Source organism: Vigna angularis, chromosome 1 (assembly GCF_016808095.1).
Source record: "Vigna angularis cultivar LongXiaoDou No.4 chromosome 1, ASM1680809v1, whole genome shotgun sequence".
In the NCBI taxonomy this organism is placed as follows: Eukaryota; Viridiplantae; Streptophyta; class Magnoliopsida; order Fabales; family Fabaceae; genus Vigna; species Vigna angularis.
The window spans coordinates 2933455-2950092 of NC_068970.1; the positions used below are offsets into that span (position 1 = coordinate 2933455).

At 31.4% G+C, this 16638-nt stretch overlaps 3 protein-coding genes across 5 annotated transcripts; 1 reads left to right on the forward strand and 2 right to left on the reverse strand.

Annotated features, from left to right (window-relative positions):
* Positions 1-220: 220 nt before the first annotated feature.
* On the reverse strand, positions 221-2661 carry LOC108342213 (GTP-binding protein SAR1A). Its single transcript, XM_017579948.2, has 3 exons — positions 2268-2661; positions 2045-2176; positions 221-812 (listed from the first exon to the last, which is right to left on the reverse strand). The coding sequence occupies exons 1-3, from the start codon at positions 2394-2396 to the stop codon at positions 492-494; spliced, it is 582 nt and encodes a 193-aa protein (XP_017435437.1). The 5' UTR covers positions 2397-2661; the 3' UTR covers positions 221-491.
* Positions 2662-3130: 469 nt separating this feature from the next.
* Positions 3131-3899, forward strand: LOC108337770 (60S ribosomal protein L29-1). The gene is made up of 3 exons (XM_017574360.2): positions 3131-3280; positions 3367-3470; positions 3605-3899. The coding sequence occupies exons 2-3, from the start codon at positions 3369-3371 to the stop codon at positions 3686-3688; spliced, it is 186 nt and encodes a 61-aa protein (XP_017429849.2). The 5' UTR covers positions 3131-3280; positions 3367-3368; the 3' UTR covers positions 3689-3899.
* A 2035-nt stretch (positions 3900-5934) lies between these two features.
* LOC108323818 (dihydrolipoyl dehydrogenase 2, chloroplastic) lies at positions 5935-13091 on the reverse strand. 3 transcript variants are annotated; one of them, XM_052871736.1, is made up of 16 exons: positions 12561-13088; positions 12191-12337; positions 11675-11809; positions 11412-11520; positions 10682-10806; positions 10303-10428; positions 10143-10223; positions 7942-8004; positions 7779-7853; positions 7634-7712; positions 7454-7554; positions 7053-7166; positions 6723-6836; positions 6530-6601; positions 6258-6281; positions 5935-6186 (listed from the first exon to the last, which is right to left on the reverse strand). In XM_052871736.1, the coding sequence occupies exons 1-16, from the start codon at positions 12879-12881 to the stop codon at positions 5980-5982; spliced, it is 1893 nt and encodes a 630-aa protein (XP_052727696.1). In that variant the 5' UTR covers positions 12882-13088; the 3' UTR covers positions 5935-5979. The 3 variants fall into 3 exon arrangements, with proteins under 3 accessions (XP_052727696.1, XP_052727697.1, XP_017412073.1); XM_052871737.1 differs by having other exon boundaries at positions 5935-6158; positions 12561-13087; XM_017556584.2 differs by having other exon boundaries at positions 5935-6281; positions 12561-13091.
* Between the last annotated feature and the right edge of the window lie 3547 nt (positions 13092-16638).

Consider the following 16638-nt stretch of genomic DNA (forward strand, 5'->3'; position numbering starts at 1 on the left):
ATAATTTATAATGTATATAATTTTAAAAAATAATGTACATAATTTTAAAGATTATATACATTCTAAGCTATATTATTTTACTAAATAATAAGTTTTCCATTTTCTAACCATGCCATGAGACATGCACAAAGCAATTCAGATGCCTTTTCCTTTATTTTCATATTTGTCAAACATCATCTGATCACAATAGAAAAAGACAAGAGAAAATCGTTGGAAAAGATGAGGAAGAAGACATCACCGGATTTATTACTGTGTTCCTTAAAATCATACATAGTCCCTACAACAGAGTCCAGTGTTTCAGACAGAAAATATCCCCCCGATAACAGAAAACTTCTAAAGATACAAATTGTGACACATAACATCACTGCAGTTGTATCAAATAATCCAATGAAAATGAAATCATCAAAAGCAAAAACCAAAGAAAAAACCTCTTCTGATGTAACTGCAGACTGTGCTAGTAGATCAAAGAAAGGGGGAAATGATGACAGAATCTACTTAATGTACTGAGACACCCACTGGAAGCCATCTCCATATCCCATTTTGCGGACAATGCTGCACATGAACACTTCCAGAGGCCGAAGGTTGGACTCTGTCAGGTTCACCTTCCCCTTCCCTGTGGTGAAATTGGTCAGACCCAGATGATAACGTAGCTCTTCTTCTGATGCAGCATATGGAATGTCAATCTTGTTCCCTAGCACAAGAAATGGAACATTTGCCAATGATTCATCCGAAAGCAAGGCATCAAGCTCCTTCTTTGATTCTGTGAACCTCTCTTTGTCATAGGCATCAACCAGGTAAACCACTGCATCCACCTGGAAAAGCAAAGTGATTGTCAATTCTGAACCATTTTCAAATAATTCTAAGCACCATTCCTGTCATTGCACATTAAACAGCCATTGATGAAGAAACTAGGAAACCACCATCATCAATAAATTATAGCTCAATGGAAGACTAGCCATGCATTGCACACTCGCAGAAAAAAATTGTGAAATAAAAATATATACTTGAATTGGGAACATTGATAGGTGATGACCATCAAACTGATTTCATGCTTATCTTATTGAATATCTACCTTCACGACTAGGAGAATGCATCAATTTAGAATTTTCACTACTTCTTAAATTGAATAGATGTATCTACTCTAGCTCTTTCAGAGATCTATAAAACCTTTATCCGTGTGCTCTTTTCTTTCTAAAAATCATCAAGAATATGTTAGGCATGTCAGGAAATATACTAGTAAAGTACACCCTACCCTACAACGTTGAAAGAAGTGTTATCTGTAAAATTTTCACAGACAATATTTACCTCTAATGAATCAGACCATAAATACAATTTGAAATCTAAATCAGTGAGCACATGTGAAAATCAAGTAGGGTTTCAGAACAGCAACAGTACATCAGCAAAATATGACATGAATGTAGAGTAGAGACAAAGCAACTCGTATAAAAAGCTAGCAGGCACATCAAATAGGAAGTGAATAAATAAGACAGCCCTACAGCCACTGGATCTTCAAAATATCAACAAGTGGGCAAGTCAAAAGACCTCCCATTTAGGAAGAGAGGAAACGTTTGACCAAGAATCAAACAAGAACAACGTTCAATCACATCCAACAGAGAGCAAATCTTCACTACGAAACTATCCGGAAACATTTGAAAAACATGCACATGTATAGCAGGGCTGATTGGTGACAGAGTGATAACAAATGCACCCTAGCCACCTGAAAAAATCCACCCCTTTTCTTCAGAAGCACAAAAGAAGTACCATTTTCCAGAGGCAAACTATCAAGATTTGAAAAGAGAAATCAGAAATCTACACATCCAATTCCAACTGAAAGCAAATATTCCCAAGGCACTAACAGGGACAATGCACTAACTATATTAAATAGTAGAGAGCATAAATGATATCCAAGTAGGTCTAATTTTTATTATAAGGCGCTACCAAGTCTTGCATGTAAGAAACTGAGAAAACCCAGTATTACAAAAATTTATCATTGAAAAGGAAAAGAATCCAAAATTGATAACCCAAAATGATTGAAGACATTGACCTTGGCATAGTAGTCTTTCCAGACTCTACGGGCAACTTGATGACCCCCCAAATCAAAAGCCTTAAACTTGATCTTTCCAATGCTCAATTCCTCCGAAGTGGGGTGCTGGGTCGGCTGGTGTTGAACTAATCTCTGCAGTTGCATCGGAAAGATGAAAACTTTTTCCAGTAAAGAAAAATAAATTAGAAAAATAGAAGGGTATGTGACGTCAGGGAAGAGAAACCTCGTCTTTGAGCATGTGAAGGAGGGTAGTCTTTCCGGCATTATCGAGACCGAGGAAGAGAATCTTGGCTTCTTTCTGCCAAAGGCCGAGGGAAGCTAGAATGCCATAGAACCAGTCGAAGAGGAACATGATTGAATTGCAGATGTAGGTGTTGTGTCGGTGTTGGGGGAGAAACGAGAAGTCCCAGATCGAAGAGGAGAAGGTAAACTAACCTAGATCCCACCAAACCAAGTCTTAGATTGATTGTCTTTTTAGGCAATTAATTCAATTCAGCGTTTCAAACACATGTGGTAGGAATTCTCCTCTTTTTTTCTTTTTTATTTTCTTCCAAACACCACATCTAACTAAGAACAGAGAGCGAGGGACCCATTCCTCTAAAACAACTTCTCTACTGTGACTGTTATTCTCATTCTATCCAAAAACACACATACTTATTATTATAAAATAACATTATGTGTATGACTGGATTAAATATTCCTATAAAAATTTACAATTACAATGACTAAGGGAGTAAATATATTTAATTATTCATAAACTATTAAAACATATGTAATTGGATTCAATCAAATTTGTTAATTACTTAAAAAATACACTAAAATCAACTATTTTAATGAACGAACTTCAATAAAAATAATTTGAAGAATGAAATAAATAGAGATGTGAGTTATCCCATAGAATTATAAATTAAAAAAAGAGAAAATATATTTTTTAATATTAACTCTCAACTTCAGATATAAATTAACTCTCAACTATTTCACAAAGCATTCAAATCAACTTTATGTTTGTTTTTTTTAATAATTGGGCCTCAAGCGTCTTGTTCTCATGGGCCGAAAGCCTATGTCTCCCCTTACAGCAACCCACGCAACTTACGATAAGCAAGGGTATTATCGTCATTTCAATGAAAGTCTTAGGGTTTTGCCTCATATGGTGGTAAGATATATATAGCTGTATATTCTTCCCAGAGAGTTCTGTTCCGCAGAAAACCCTAGCGCAACCGGATCTTCACGATTAGGGTTCGATCTCTTAGATTTCATTTGCATGTTCACTCTTTTTTGTGTTCCCTCTTCTTGTGTAACTTTTTATTTTCATTGAATTGCAGAGATGGCAAAGTCGAAGAACCACACTGCTCACAACCAGTCCTATAAGGCCCACAAGAATGGCATCAAAAAGCCAAAGAGGCATCGCCACACTTCCACCAAAGGGGTACTCTCCTCTTCTTCTATTCTGGGTTTTTCTTTCTTTATTGAGTTGCGTTTACGTATTTTCGGATAATTCACATTTTATGCATAAAAAATGTACTATTTTTTTTAATGGTTTCTTGCTGGCAATAACTGCAGATGGATCCCAAGTTTTTGAGGAACCAGAGGTACGCGAGGAAGCACAACAAGAAGAGCGGTGAAACAGCCTCTGAGGAAGAGTAAAGTGTCACTCTAAGATGGGGCTATGATGATTATCTTCTTTGTTTTATTATTCAAGCCCGGTGTGTTTTTGTGTCAAATTTATCCTCAGTAGTATAGTCATTTTTATGAGTTAATTTAATCCAGAGAATGCAGTACTTACTCTTATAGCATCTTTGCTTGTTTTTGTTATGCGACCTTTGAAATTTTATCAATGGATTATTATTTAGTTGCTTATGATTTCAGTAACTGCTATAGACTGTTTACGTTTAATTGTATACATGTTAATGGTTATATTTTGCATATGCTCAAGGAGTTTGATTATTCGTAACGAGATGATATATTTTATGTCAAATTCATTACTAGTTTACTTTCTTATTATAAAGATAAGGAAAAGAATCTTTCAAACTGTTTGTGTTATGATTTTACTTTTCAATTGTGCTTATGTGTATAAAACTTCAACTGGGCAGGCGGAGAGATGGGATTTTTCGTTTGCTAGAGAAGATTAGGGAGATGATTCCTTTTTGGTCAAATATCTCTAATATCTCTGAACATAGTCTGGTGAATTCTTTTATGTAGTTTTTTGGTGAGTTGGTTGAACTATCCGAAGATTTTAAGTATAATTTTTAATAAGTTTGTTAGGCTCGATTTAGTCATTCAAGTATTGTTTTCTTAAGCATAATCTTTCCAGTATTGAAAACCGATGACAAATCCTGTGTTTTTAAGACTTCATCCGTTAGTCTATGTAATTTTGATCTTTAGTTAGTCTATGTAATTTTGATCTTTAGTTTTATCATGATCCCTTATGTTTTATGCCATGATTGTTCTAGTGTGGAATAAACAAAACCAAAGAAATAGGTTAAAATCTATCACACTTCAACCAACCAACGCCTTATGATTTACTTAAAATTGTGGTCAAGATTTTAATGTGAAAATGCTAATCCTTCATAAAATACTCCCATAAAATATATGTATCAGAGAAGAAATACTATTTTTTACACGTTACAAAAGTAACGCCTTGTTGATAATTAGTGTTTCCCAGACAACGAATTTAAATATTAGTGTCATCATTCAACTACATGCAAAAGTAACTACTATCACATATTTAGAAGAGTATTTAAATTCGTCAAGATTTTTATTTCATTCAGTAAAGATACTTTTTATAAATTATTCTTAAATTATATCTACTACGAATATTGTTGAGTTTAATAAAAAAAATTAAGGATAAAATTAATTTTGCAATAGTATTATTGGATGAAATCTAGGGAATTAAAGTATTTTTCTCATTTCAATCTAAGGGGATGGTATTTTGTTTGAAATTTTTTAAAGATCAAATGTTCTTAAAGAGATGGAGCATTTGGGCATTTTAAAATGAGTTTGTAATTTTTTGTCCATAAGAATTAAACAATGGGAGTTCATAACCCTACTCAGTAAACTGAAAAATTAACGATTTTGCTAGTTAATATTTCATATGCCTAAATAACCTCATCACATTTTGTTTCTCTTTATTCTGAATCTGGTATTTTGGGAAATATTAAGCAACACTTAATATGGTTGAATATGATAATATCGTGAACAACATCTAACAAGCTACAAATGAATAGCTAAATGGGGAGAAAGTTAATGATTTATCTCATAAATCAGAGTGGTTGAGTGTGTTTGGAACAAGTGTAATAATGATATCATTTCAATAATAAGTATATACAATTTATAATCAAATTTAGTTTTTGTTTAAATTTGTTGAAAATGAGTTTAAAATCGTTTTCGTTTAGATGAAAAAAAAAGTTTTTAAATAATGTAGATTAAACATGTTTTACATGCCGTAAAATTCAAAATATATTAAATGTGTCTCCACAGTATTTTAATATTATCTTATTTACTCTCACTGTTTCAATATATGTATGGCATTTAAAAAAAAATAGTTGATTTAATTTATATTTACAAAGTTCAAGATAATATTATGTACTTTTTTTTATCAGTTATAATTTTACCTTTTACCACTATTAGTTTAGATATATGTATTTAGTACAATACAATGATGAAAATAGTAAAATCGAAAATCTAAATATTTTATTAAAGTAAAAAAACTTTAAAGGACACTTGAAGAGGAATTATTTGTCATTGCATCAATCATATGCAATACCAATAAATAAATTTGACAGACCAATTTCAATCTTTACGTGGTGAATGTGTCAACAAGGATAATTTGGAAAACTGTCAATGGTACACACGGATTCGGTGCAAAGCTTGAATCACTGAAAAAATATGCCTTTCTCAAAAAGGTTTTCTCATTGACTATAATTAGATGAAGCAAACTAGTTTAAAAAATGCAATAATAATGAAGATAAACATCTTTTACAGGCACTAAGAATAGCAAGTAGAAAATAAACCAGAACATGTATTCTTGGGCGTTCATCCATTATCAGGCCATTATTGATCTCCCTCCTCCAACTGTTCCCCTCATTTACAGGATTCTGAGTGTCTTGTCTTCCTCCTGAAGATGCATTATAATTTGGAAGTCCCTAATACAAGTAAATTTCTTCAAAATTTTATACTTTGTTTGGGAAGATTAGACTGCAACTGGTTCACTTACTGGGCTAGAAGCTTGTTCTTTAACCTGTCTCAGTAATATAAAATGGCACGTATTAATACACCTGCCATAATAAACTAGCTGTCTGTGCAAGTCTGAAGGTGTATCTTCTATGTTTCAACTCTTAACTCCGTATTATTAACCCCCCCAACCCTTTTCCCAGATCTCGTGTTATGTTTAAATCAAAAGAAGAATTCGCAACCATTAATTCACTCACACCATGTCATTGTCTTAGTTGGCTATAATGGAATAGAAAATATTACGGATTAGCTTACCTTTGCTGATTTGAATAGTTCATCAAGAACCTCGGACAAGGTTGGATGTGCATGAACTGCAAATTTTATGTCCTGCAGTGTACCACAGTGTTGAAATTTACCAAACAAGCAGCCTAAGATTCGACTTCAGGGCCATTATTGATAACAAAATGCCAGGCACATATATAAATGACAGCAACGGTAGAAATTTTACCTGAATACGTGTCCCTAATGCTATAGCATTGGATGCTTCATGGATGAGATCTGCTGCATGCAAACCAAAAATATGAACTCCCAGTATCTCTCCATTGTCAGGCCTGTATATCAACTGCAAGAAAGCATAAATGATATTTAGCAATGTCAAGTGGGTGAGAACAGATATATAAATGCATCCACAGAAAATGAATGTGTGTAGAACAAGTCTCGTGACGAAATAAGTATGGCACTTCTAAAGTAACTAATAGAGGGCTCGACAACAAATTTCAGAACTTTTATAATCTTTCTATACGGGAATAGTAAAAGAGGAAAAATACAAAATTATAACCTTGGCAAGTCCCTCTCCTTCGTTTTCTGCTAGGGCCTTTGTGTTTGCTTTAAAACTTGTTTTGGCAACACTTACTTCAAACCCCTCTTTTTCCCCTTTCTCCCTTGCTTGAGGCTGTAGATTTTATGTTTGATCACAACACATAAGAATTCAAGTAAAGAACTACAAGTAATAATTATATTGTATAAATATTACAAGAAGAAAAAGTATGAAAGGGTAAAAGATGGAAAGAAATGTAACCACAAATGAAAGGTAATAATTATATGTATAAATAATACAAGGGGAAAAAGTATGAAAGGATAAAAGAATAGAGAGAAATTTAGCCACAAATGAAAGATAACTCATTCATTATAACATGTTGCGGTGAATGACACATCAAACAAAAAAAAATTATGATATACCTCTGTTAACCCAACCATGCTTATTTCAGGATGAGTGAAACAAGCAGCTGGGATGCTTAAATGATTCAGCACATGATCTCTTCCAGTAACTTGTTCAACCACTGTTGGACAAATTTTTCATCAAATGATATTGAAGCCAAAACTAGAACTTGTGGAAAAATTACATCAGTTACCACTTACCTGAAATTCCTTGCGCACTGGCAGCATGAGCAAGCATCATCTTGCCATTTGCATCACCAATACAGAATAAATGCGGCACCTGACATACCAAATCTTGTCAGTAACAATAAGTCGGAGAGGGATAATTCAAGAAATGGAGACAGACCAGTTTGCCATTTGCATCAATTACACGCATGCGCTCATCCACGGGAACAAAGCCACGCTGTGTTACGACATCAATCTGTTGGTACAAGTTACAAAAAGTATTTGATTACTTTGTCAGAGAAAATCTCCTAATCCCAAAAAACATCTCTGATATAATTGCTTACATTCTCCAATCCAAGATTTTGTGTGAATGGAGCCCTGCCAGTTGCTATTAGTGCAGCATCCACCTGTAGCAAAGCAAAGGCAACCATTAGTAAATAATCTGCAATAATTAAATATACAGGTAAAAGAAATGGGAGATCAATCTTCACCTGGTTACATCCTAATCCTAATTAATTAAGGAAACAGATCATAAAATATGATGAAAAAACAAATACTCCTAAGTAATCATCTAAGATAGTCTGCAATTTTTTAATATGCCATAATGATATTATGAAATATTTTCTAGATATTCAAAAAGTCTTGCTTAAGATAAAAGCTTAGACGACTTTAAACTTTATACAACTGAAAAATCCACAAAAAAAGAAAAAGTAAAATTGATGTCTTGACCCATGATACATAATAGCCTCTACGGAAGGAAACAGGCCAAAGAAAATTAAGAAATAATGCAGTGCATGTAATTGCATCTATGGCCAACAATGTTTTGAAAACTAGACCAGTCATAAACCGATCAAGGCGCGGCTTCAAGGTTTAATGGTTCAACCGGGATTAAACCAGGATCAAACCCATATTAATAAAATTATTTTTAATAATTAAAAATACACAAAAATAATATTACAAATATATAATATCGAAATTTTATGAAGCTAAAAACTAAAATAAAACATAAATTGATAGATTCTTAACATTTAAAGTTAAAATAAAATGTGTATCATAGATTAAAATTTCAACAATATACAGCAGTATTTATTAATAATAACAAGTTTATATGTAGAATAAAAGAGAAAATGACTAATATTTTAAGTTGATTGTCATTTTAAGGAAAAAAGTTACAATTGTCATTTCTTTATGTTGAACCAATTTTTTTCCCAGGTTTGATCGTTTGAATCAAACAGTTTGATATCAATATTGTGCACGACCGCTTTCATGCTGAGCCTGACAGGAGAACAGTTCCGGTGGGACTTGTTTTGAGAATCGAGACAGCCAGAAACATTGTTTGAGAGAGATTGGGCAAGAATATGACTACGACAAGGATAGGGCTGGCATGAGTCATGACCAAAATAAGTCACCATTAGTATGACTCACAAATGGTAAAGAAATCATAATCGCAAGGATCATTATTGAGATAAGTTAGCACCAGTATGATTCATTTGTGAAAATGCACAAAATAGAGAATCACCTCCCAACTTGGTCCCCCCTCAATGATATGTTAATTTACATCTTGACTTTAACTAATATATTACATATCCTTCTTGTAATTGTAAGACGTTGTTTTCTTCTCTCCTATTCTAAATTGTAGCCTGTTGCCATCTATAGTAACAGTTTGCTCTGCTTTCTTTTCTGTCAGTGAATCCATTGCTCCTTATATAAATATATATATACACACACACACCCACATATATATATATATATATATATATATATATATATATATATATATGTGTGTGTGTGTGTGTGTGTGTGTGTGTGTGTGTTTATGTATGTATGTATATAAAATACAGCTGAGTGACAATATGAGCAACTGACTTATCTTCTCAATGTATCAAGTTGGTATCAAAGTAGGTACAGTCCCGCTCTGCTATCCATCAACGGTCTTTTTGTTTTTATGATATTTCATAATATAACAACGGACTTGGTCTGGAATCAAGTTGATCAGACCAAATTCCATAATACAACTATTGTTTCCATTTCCTTGTGTTAATTTCATTGCTGGTTCTTATTGAAGCCCAAAGGAGTCAAACAGCGACAGTAAGATGGCACGCAGAGACAATGAAGGAGAAGGTACAGTGAGCCAAACAATGGTGTAGGTGGAAGGAAAAAAAGGCAGCACATACATGAAAAAGGCTGTCCAGACATATTCCAGTGATTCCTTTCACACTGGCGAAATCATGAAGTTTAGGTAGGGAAACACGGACAATACTACAGTGATATGGTGTATCATAACATATATACTAAGCACCAGCTCCTATTTATACCTATAATAGACTTCTAATTCTAATTGAATTAGTTAAGTTAGAATAAAATTAAAAATAATGAAACATGGGAACTATCCCTAAGAGATTCTATGTTACAATAACAACATAACATTTTATATATTTTCTAAGTTCTAATAACAATTAATAATTTTCTCCCTTGTATGGGAGAAATGTTAACAATCAATGATATATACATAAACCAAAAAGTTTTCTAGAAAAGATTAAGTTACCTCCAAAGTCTCCTTTGGCTTCTTAGTTTTTGCATCAATAAGTTCGATCAAGACAGGTTTTCCATCCCTTGCAGGTGTGATCTATATACAATAACATGAGGACTGTTGCGTCTCAAAGTAGCCAAACAAAATTATATAAAATGTCACAATATGTAGTTACCTTGGTGGCGAAAACTCCAGTATGGTAATCAATATTCCGGGGATTTATAAGGACCCTCTGAGCCAACTTGCTAATTTCAGGATCAAATCCAGGCATAAGTTGATCTAAAGCCTCTACAAAAGTGACCTGCAGAATACCAATTACTACTGTATCATTTCAGTGATAAATTGGGGATCATGAATTTTACAAATAAGGAAGTAATAAAAAGAGTAAATATTTGTTAACTTTTTGGACAAATAAAAAGTATAAAGATCAATATGATTTAACAATACATCTACATTTTTCTGATTTCAAATGACGGGATCAATTATTTGTTAATATTTTCCAAGTACAAAACGTAATGAAAAAAGAGAGAAAAAGAATCACAAAGATATGGTACCTCACTTCCAAGTGCTGTATAGACATCACTGAATTCAAGGCCAATATACCCACTTCCTACAATTGCTATCCAATCAGGAACAGACTCCAGTTTAAGTGCATGGTCACTGGTAATCACAGTCTTCCCTGAAGATAAATTTTAGAAAATGTTTCACTAAAGAGTAATTATACCCAATAAATCTTATAAAAGTTAGAAAGATGGAAAAAAAATAAAGGTACAAGGTTTGAATTTTTATCAAACTTGTGTCATAAATTAGGGAGAAGATTCCCTCATGACAAATATATGACAAATGTTAAAATTTCAAATTATATGGAAGCTAAACTATACATTGAATATATATCCTTATGTTTAGCATATAGGGAAGTTTTCTGAAATATTTAATTGCCAGAGAGATAATGATCGTTGCAGGCTACCTCTGAAAAAACAAAGATGAGCATATCCCTTCCCCTAAAAAATGAGTACAGATAGGACTGCATGAATCACTGAACTGACTTTTCAGATTGGAGATAAGAATATCCCTCTACACTGAAGAAAGACTTTCTTTATGCAAATGTCAATAGAGTCTATTATCCTACCTACTACCAGAAAAAGAGTATCTCCAATTTACAATTGATCACCCCTTTTTCAATTGATGGCAGTCTAGTTTCTACTTTATTGTAGCTGGAAGGAAAGCCTAAAAGGCACTGAATTCAGTAAAACTTGAATGAGGAAGGAAAACATTGATATGTACCATCAACTTCAATGCCCTTTGGTACAAAAGGAACAGACCCAGTAGCAATGATGATATCTTTAGCAGTTACTACTTTGTTTGAAGAGCCAACTTTCACCTTTTGAGGGCCCTGCAAAAGTTTTATTTCTAAATCAATTTCTTCCAATAATTTCCTATTTTCAAACATTCCAAACTCAAAGTAAGTGATCATACTAATATCTATTTAAGCATTTACAATTATAATGCCATAGAAACCTCACAGCATAATATCAAAGTCACATTACCAATATGGTTCCAAAACCAGTAAGTATGTCCACTCCAAGCGCTTTCATTGAGTTGGTCAAATTGTTACGAATTTTCGAAGCAAGATTATTAGCATGATCAGCGACTCCTTGTCTGTCATACCCAGCCGCAGATACCTAATGCGAACAAAAAATAGAGAAAAATGATCATGTAACTTGCTCTACACTTCTACCAAGAGATAATAGCATTCAAAGAGTTTAGCAGTCTTGTAGTCAACCGATCAGAAATCAGTGTTCACATCACTTTCAGATATTATAAAAATGTTAACCATTCATAAATTACCTGTGGTATGACCGTATAAGATAATTATTCTCAAACTCAACAACCTTGGTGATTGAATGACACAGTAAAATTATTTTTCCCTATCAATACATAGCGTATTTTCTTATACAAACCTTACCATGCACCTCTATATGTGATATACAATGTTCATTTTAAATAAATTCATTATTCCGACATCATTGCACAACTATTCGCACATAATACAACGCTCTCACCTGTAAGCCGAAGGACTTCAAGTGATGATCGCTCTTCAGTTCTCGCATACGACCACTCACTGCCAAAAGAGCTTTCGATGGAACACAGCCTCTGTTCACACATGTCCCTCCCACCACATCTCCTTCCACAATTGCGGTTTTCAAACCCTGCACTTCTTCCGTTAAAACTTTTCATAAAAATGTAATGCTAAACTCAAGTCGCTTCATCACACAATCAGCATTCCATAACAACTATCTATTTCTGGATTCATTTTATAAAGAATAGTCACCACATCAAATATCGGATTAGTAACTTAGTTTTGAATTTGATTATCAGATACGAATCTCGCAATAACAAGTTGGAATGTGTTCATGTTTTCCCAGATCGAACCTTCTCGACGGCATGAAGCGCTGCGCCGTGGCCACCAACGCCGGCGCCGATAATGAGCAAATCGTAGTCGAACGATTTGGGAGGGCTGCCATTGGTGGAGAGCGCGGCCGAGACTGCGGCGGAGTGAGGGCGGCGAGGGAGGTGGGAGTGGTGGCGGTTGAGAGAAGCAGAGAGACCTGAATCAAATGCCTCACGCCGCAAGCCGCAGAAGCGGAGATTGAGAGGCGTGACCTCGGGGACGTGGAAGGAGTGGCGTGATCTGGAGACGGTGGCAGCGGAGGTGGAGGTGGCAGAGAACGAGAGTGAAAGCGAGGATTGCATTTTGAAGGAAGACGGAAATGGAAATGGAAATGGTGAAGTGTAGATATATGGAGAAAACGAGATCTGACAGAGCTAGAGAGTACAAGAGTATATGAGAGAGAATGAAACCTCGAGGAGTCCGTTGGGAGTTATGAACAGTGAGAAGGGAGAAGAAAGAGGCGGAGAAATCAAAGAGCGGTCGATCAACTACTTTTGTTTGCTTTGAACTTTTCGTTATTATTCACATTTTTTTTCCTCTACTTTACCATTTTTTTATATTCAACAATTTATCAATTATTACTTTGTTAATTTATGACTTATTTTTAATTTCTAACATTAATTTTGTACTTATTATAAGAGAACAAGATTATGTTAATTCCTCAATAATACTATTTTTACAATTTATAAAATATTTTAAAATATAAAAATTTTGATAAAAATAAAATGAATTATGATAAAAATTACGAGAAATATAAGTTTAGATACGGAGAGAGGTATTATTTACGATGTCATATACTGTAATAAAAATAGTTATTAAAAGTTTTTAAAAAAATGTATTAATTTTCTCTTCTTTTAATATAAATCTAAACGTTGTTTTGTTATCGCTAAAATGAAATTGTAATTTTGAATGTGATAAAATAATAATGTTATGCTTTAAGTATAATAATTCTTTTTATAATTTCATTTAATGAGAAAGTTTGTCTCACCAACTAAATATTTAAAATTAGTTTTTATCGTGTAAGAGAGGCTAAGAAAAGTTAGGGTAAAAAGACTCCGTCATTTTATAGCATATTACTCATTGTAGACGGAACTTCCACACGTGACCATTTTCACAAATGTCATTCTTTGGGATCTCACTATTTGTACTAAATGATAACAAGTTGACACAATGTTCCAACCTCGTCACTTTCTTCATTACGAGGAAACGTGTGTCTCTCATCACACTAGGCTAATGTCATTCGTCTTTCTTTCATGAGCTTGAATGTTCTTAAAGCTAGAACAACCCATTTGATTGTCTTTTTTCTTGTACTTTTGCTGTTTCAACATTCCCTCATTTTCAATATTCATATCAAAATCACAATGGCTTCATCACGAAAATGGGACCTCTTAAATCACACAAACATCTCTGACATAACATTTAAAATATAAGGGTCCTAAGTACAATTTTATTAAGTTGTATGCATATCTCTCACTCTCTCAATACTCAAATATACTATTAGTAAGGGTCTTAAGTACATTTTATGTTCAAAGGACAAATAAAGAATTTCGTTATTTACTAAATATGGATATCAAGATTAATACTTTATAACCCATAAAAGTATACTCTTTTAATACATTTTATTTATCTTTAATTACCAAAATCACTATTAATAATAAAAAAAAAAGTGTTAGTCATCAAAATCCCCATATTCAAATTTTCATAATAACACTGTTATAACAAATTCACGTCAGAATTTACAATCAATGATACCATATGATAAATCACACAAATACAGTAATTCAATTATTGAGATTTGCAATTCACTTTTCTTTTTTGAAAAAAATAAAATAACACTAAACATTCATTTTTAAATAATCCAATATCAAGTCAATTTAAATTGGTAAAATAGTAGTTGGCTTTCACAAATAAAATAAGGTTTTAAAAGTATAATCTCCTAAGTATAAATTAAAACTAAAATTAGTAAATATTTTTTAAAACAGTATTTTTATGTAATGTAAAAACATACCAATATTAAAAAAATTTCAAATAATAACACCGAGAGATTTTATCCTATAAAATAATTTCAAAGAATTTTTTTTTTTAAATCTTCTCAACTCTAAATCAAAATTCACTTCTTAAATTTCACGTAATTAAAATATCTTTTAGAATTATCAAAATAAGTTAAAATCTAAATCAATCTAATTTAATAGATTTAAATTTGGTTAAGTTAAAAAAAATAAAATAAATTTTGATATGAACTAATTTTGTATCTGACTTACTAATTCATTATGAATCAATTATGAATCAGATCAGAAAGTGAAAAAAAAAACAAATTGTAATATATATATATATATATATATATATATATATATATATATATATTACAAATTTTTATAAAATGGTTTCTTTTATAATAGTTGTACATAAGGGTAAAATTGATAGTACAATGTATATATCAAAATAGCCGCAATTAAAAAAAAAAACTTTATAATAGACGGTCCATTTATAATAGTTATAGACAAGTAAAAATACATTTCCATGTGTTTTATTTTATCTCAAGATAATAAAAGAATTTTTTTTATTACTGAATTTATGAAACAAATATAAAAATAGTAAGTGGGTATAAAATGAATAAATTTTACGAATTTTCAAAATAAAATAATATATATATATATATATATAATTGAATAATTATAATTTATAAAATATTTTACATTAAAGTACATGTAATATATATAATCTAATCGAATGGATATATATATTAATTTAATCTTATATATTATATTAACGAGTTTAAATCTTACTTAATTCTACAAATTCTGTTGAATAAAATACAAATTGTTTTGTTTTGTGTAATTTAGTCTTATTTATGCTTATGCTCCCAACCTTTTCTTTTCAAGTCAAAGACATCGAGTATAGAATTAAGAAAAAAATCCACAATGAATCTTATCATAGGTCTAAATATTAATTAAGATAATTTTTTATAATTATAATAATAGTATATTAAAATAGCTATATAAGTTTAAATCAGTACTAATAATGTTAATAAAGTGACATTTTTAAGTGAAATATCAAATATGATGTATCTTGTGAACAAAATTTGTAAAATTCTATCAAAAAATTTATTTTTTACTCACGTTGAAGTAATATGAAAAAAAAACACAAAAAAATACTTTTGAAAATCTCTATATTAATTTAAACGTGTTTAAGATTTAAGAATAAATAATAAAAACTCAATATTAAGAGTCCAAATATTCAATATTTATCTATTAAATATATAAATCTATCACTAACCATCAACTTCAAAAGTTCAAAAAGTTATATGGAAAAGTAGTAGGTAGTTGAATGTTTATAGTTCAACATATTAATATAAATTTTATTTATTTTTTTATCACCTCTCTACTTACAAAAATAATATACATCTATCACCTAAGGACTTTTTGTGTCAAATAAGTATAAAATATTATTTAATTTCATCCGTCAATATCTTGGTATAAGGTGTTATTTTGAATTAAAATATCTACTTATTTGATAATCAATCCCTCAAATTATACCATTGTTTTTATATAGCATGTGATTTCTCAAACTAAACAGAAAAACTTGTGTGTTTACATTGTTTCAACCTATGAAAAGAAAATATGTGAGTTATTGTAAAATTAAAGTGTCACTTATATGCATAATAGTTTATATACATAATTAAAAAAATATTATAAAAAATTGAATAATATATATATATATATATATATATATATATATATATATATATATATATATATATATATATATAACTTCTTTCAAGTGAAAAAAAGATTGAGATATAAGAAATATGGGATTGATGGGAGGGTTAGATAGTTCACTTTCATATAATTTCAAATGTTGTCAGTTTGTCAAATAAATATCAATTAATTTCAATAAAGTGTGTTTTTACTAATATGTTATAACATGTAAAAATAATTGGTCAAAAACAAACATCACTTAGTTAGGAAGGTCACCCATTTATGTCAGTAAAAGAAGTTTATGAAATAATTTAGCTTTTATTTAAGTAAACCCTAATATTTACTTTTTCTTCCTATTAAA

Bases quoted from the DNA above. Each gene is read 5' to 3' on its own strand.
- LOC108342213 (XM_017579948.2), bottom strand. From the start codon at position 2,396: ATGTTCCTCTTCGACTGGTTCTATGGCATTCTAGCTTCCCTCGGCCTT. The intron at 2,177-2,267 runs GTTTCTCTTCCC...ATGCAACTGCAG, and splicing joins TTCACATGCTCAAAGACGAG to AGATTAGTTCAACACCAGCC. The intron at 813-2,044 runs GTCAATGTCTTC...TTGCTTTTCCAG, and splicing joins GGAAAGACTACTATGCCAAG to GTGGATGCAGTGGTTTACCT.
- LOC108337770 (XM_017574360.2), top strand. From the start codon at position 3,369: ATGGCAAAGTCGAAGAACCACACTGCTCACAACCAGTCCTATAAGGCC. The intron at 3,471-3,604 runs GTACTCTCCTCT...CAATAACTGCAG, and splicing joins GCCACACTTCCACCAAAGGG to ATGGATCCCAAGTTTTTGAG.
- LOC108323818 (XM_052871736.1), bottom strand. From the start codon at position 12,881: ATGCAATCCTCGCTTTCACTCTCGTTCTCTGCCACCTCCACCTCCGCT. The intron at 10,807-11,411 runs GTACATATCAAT...ATTTATCTTCAG, and splicing joins AAAGGGCATTGAAGTTGATG to GGAAGACTGTGATTACCAGT. The intron at 7,555-7,633 runs GTAAGTGGTAAC...TTTGTCCAACAG, and splicing joins CAGTGCGCAAGGAATTTCAG to TGGTTGAACAAGTTACTGGA.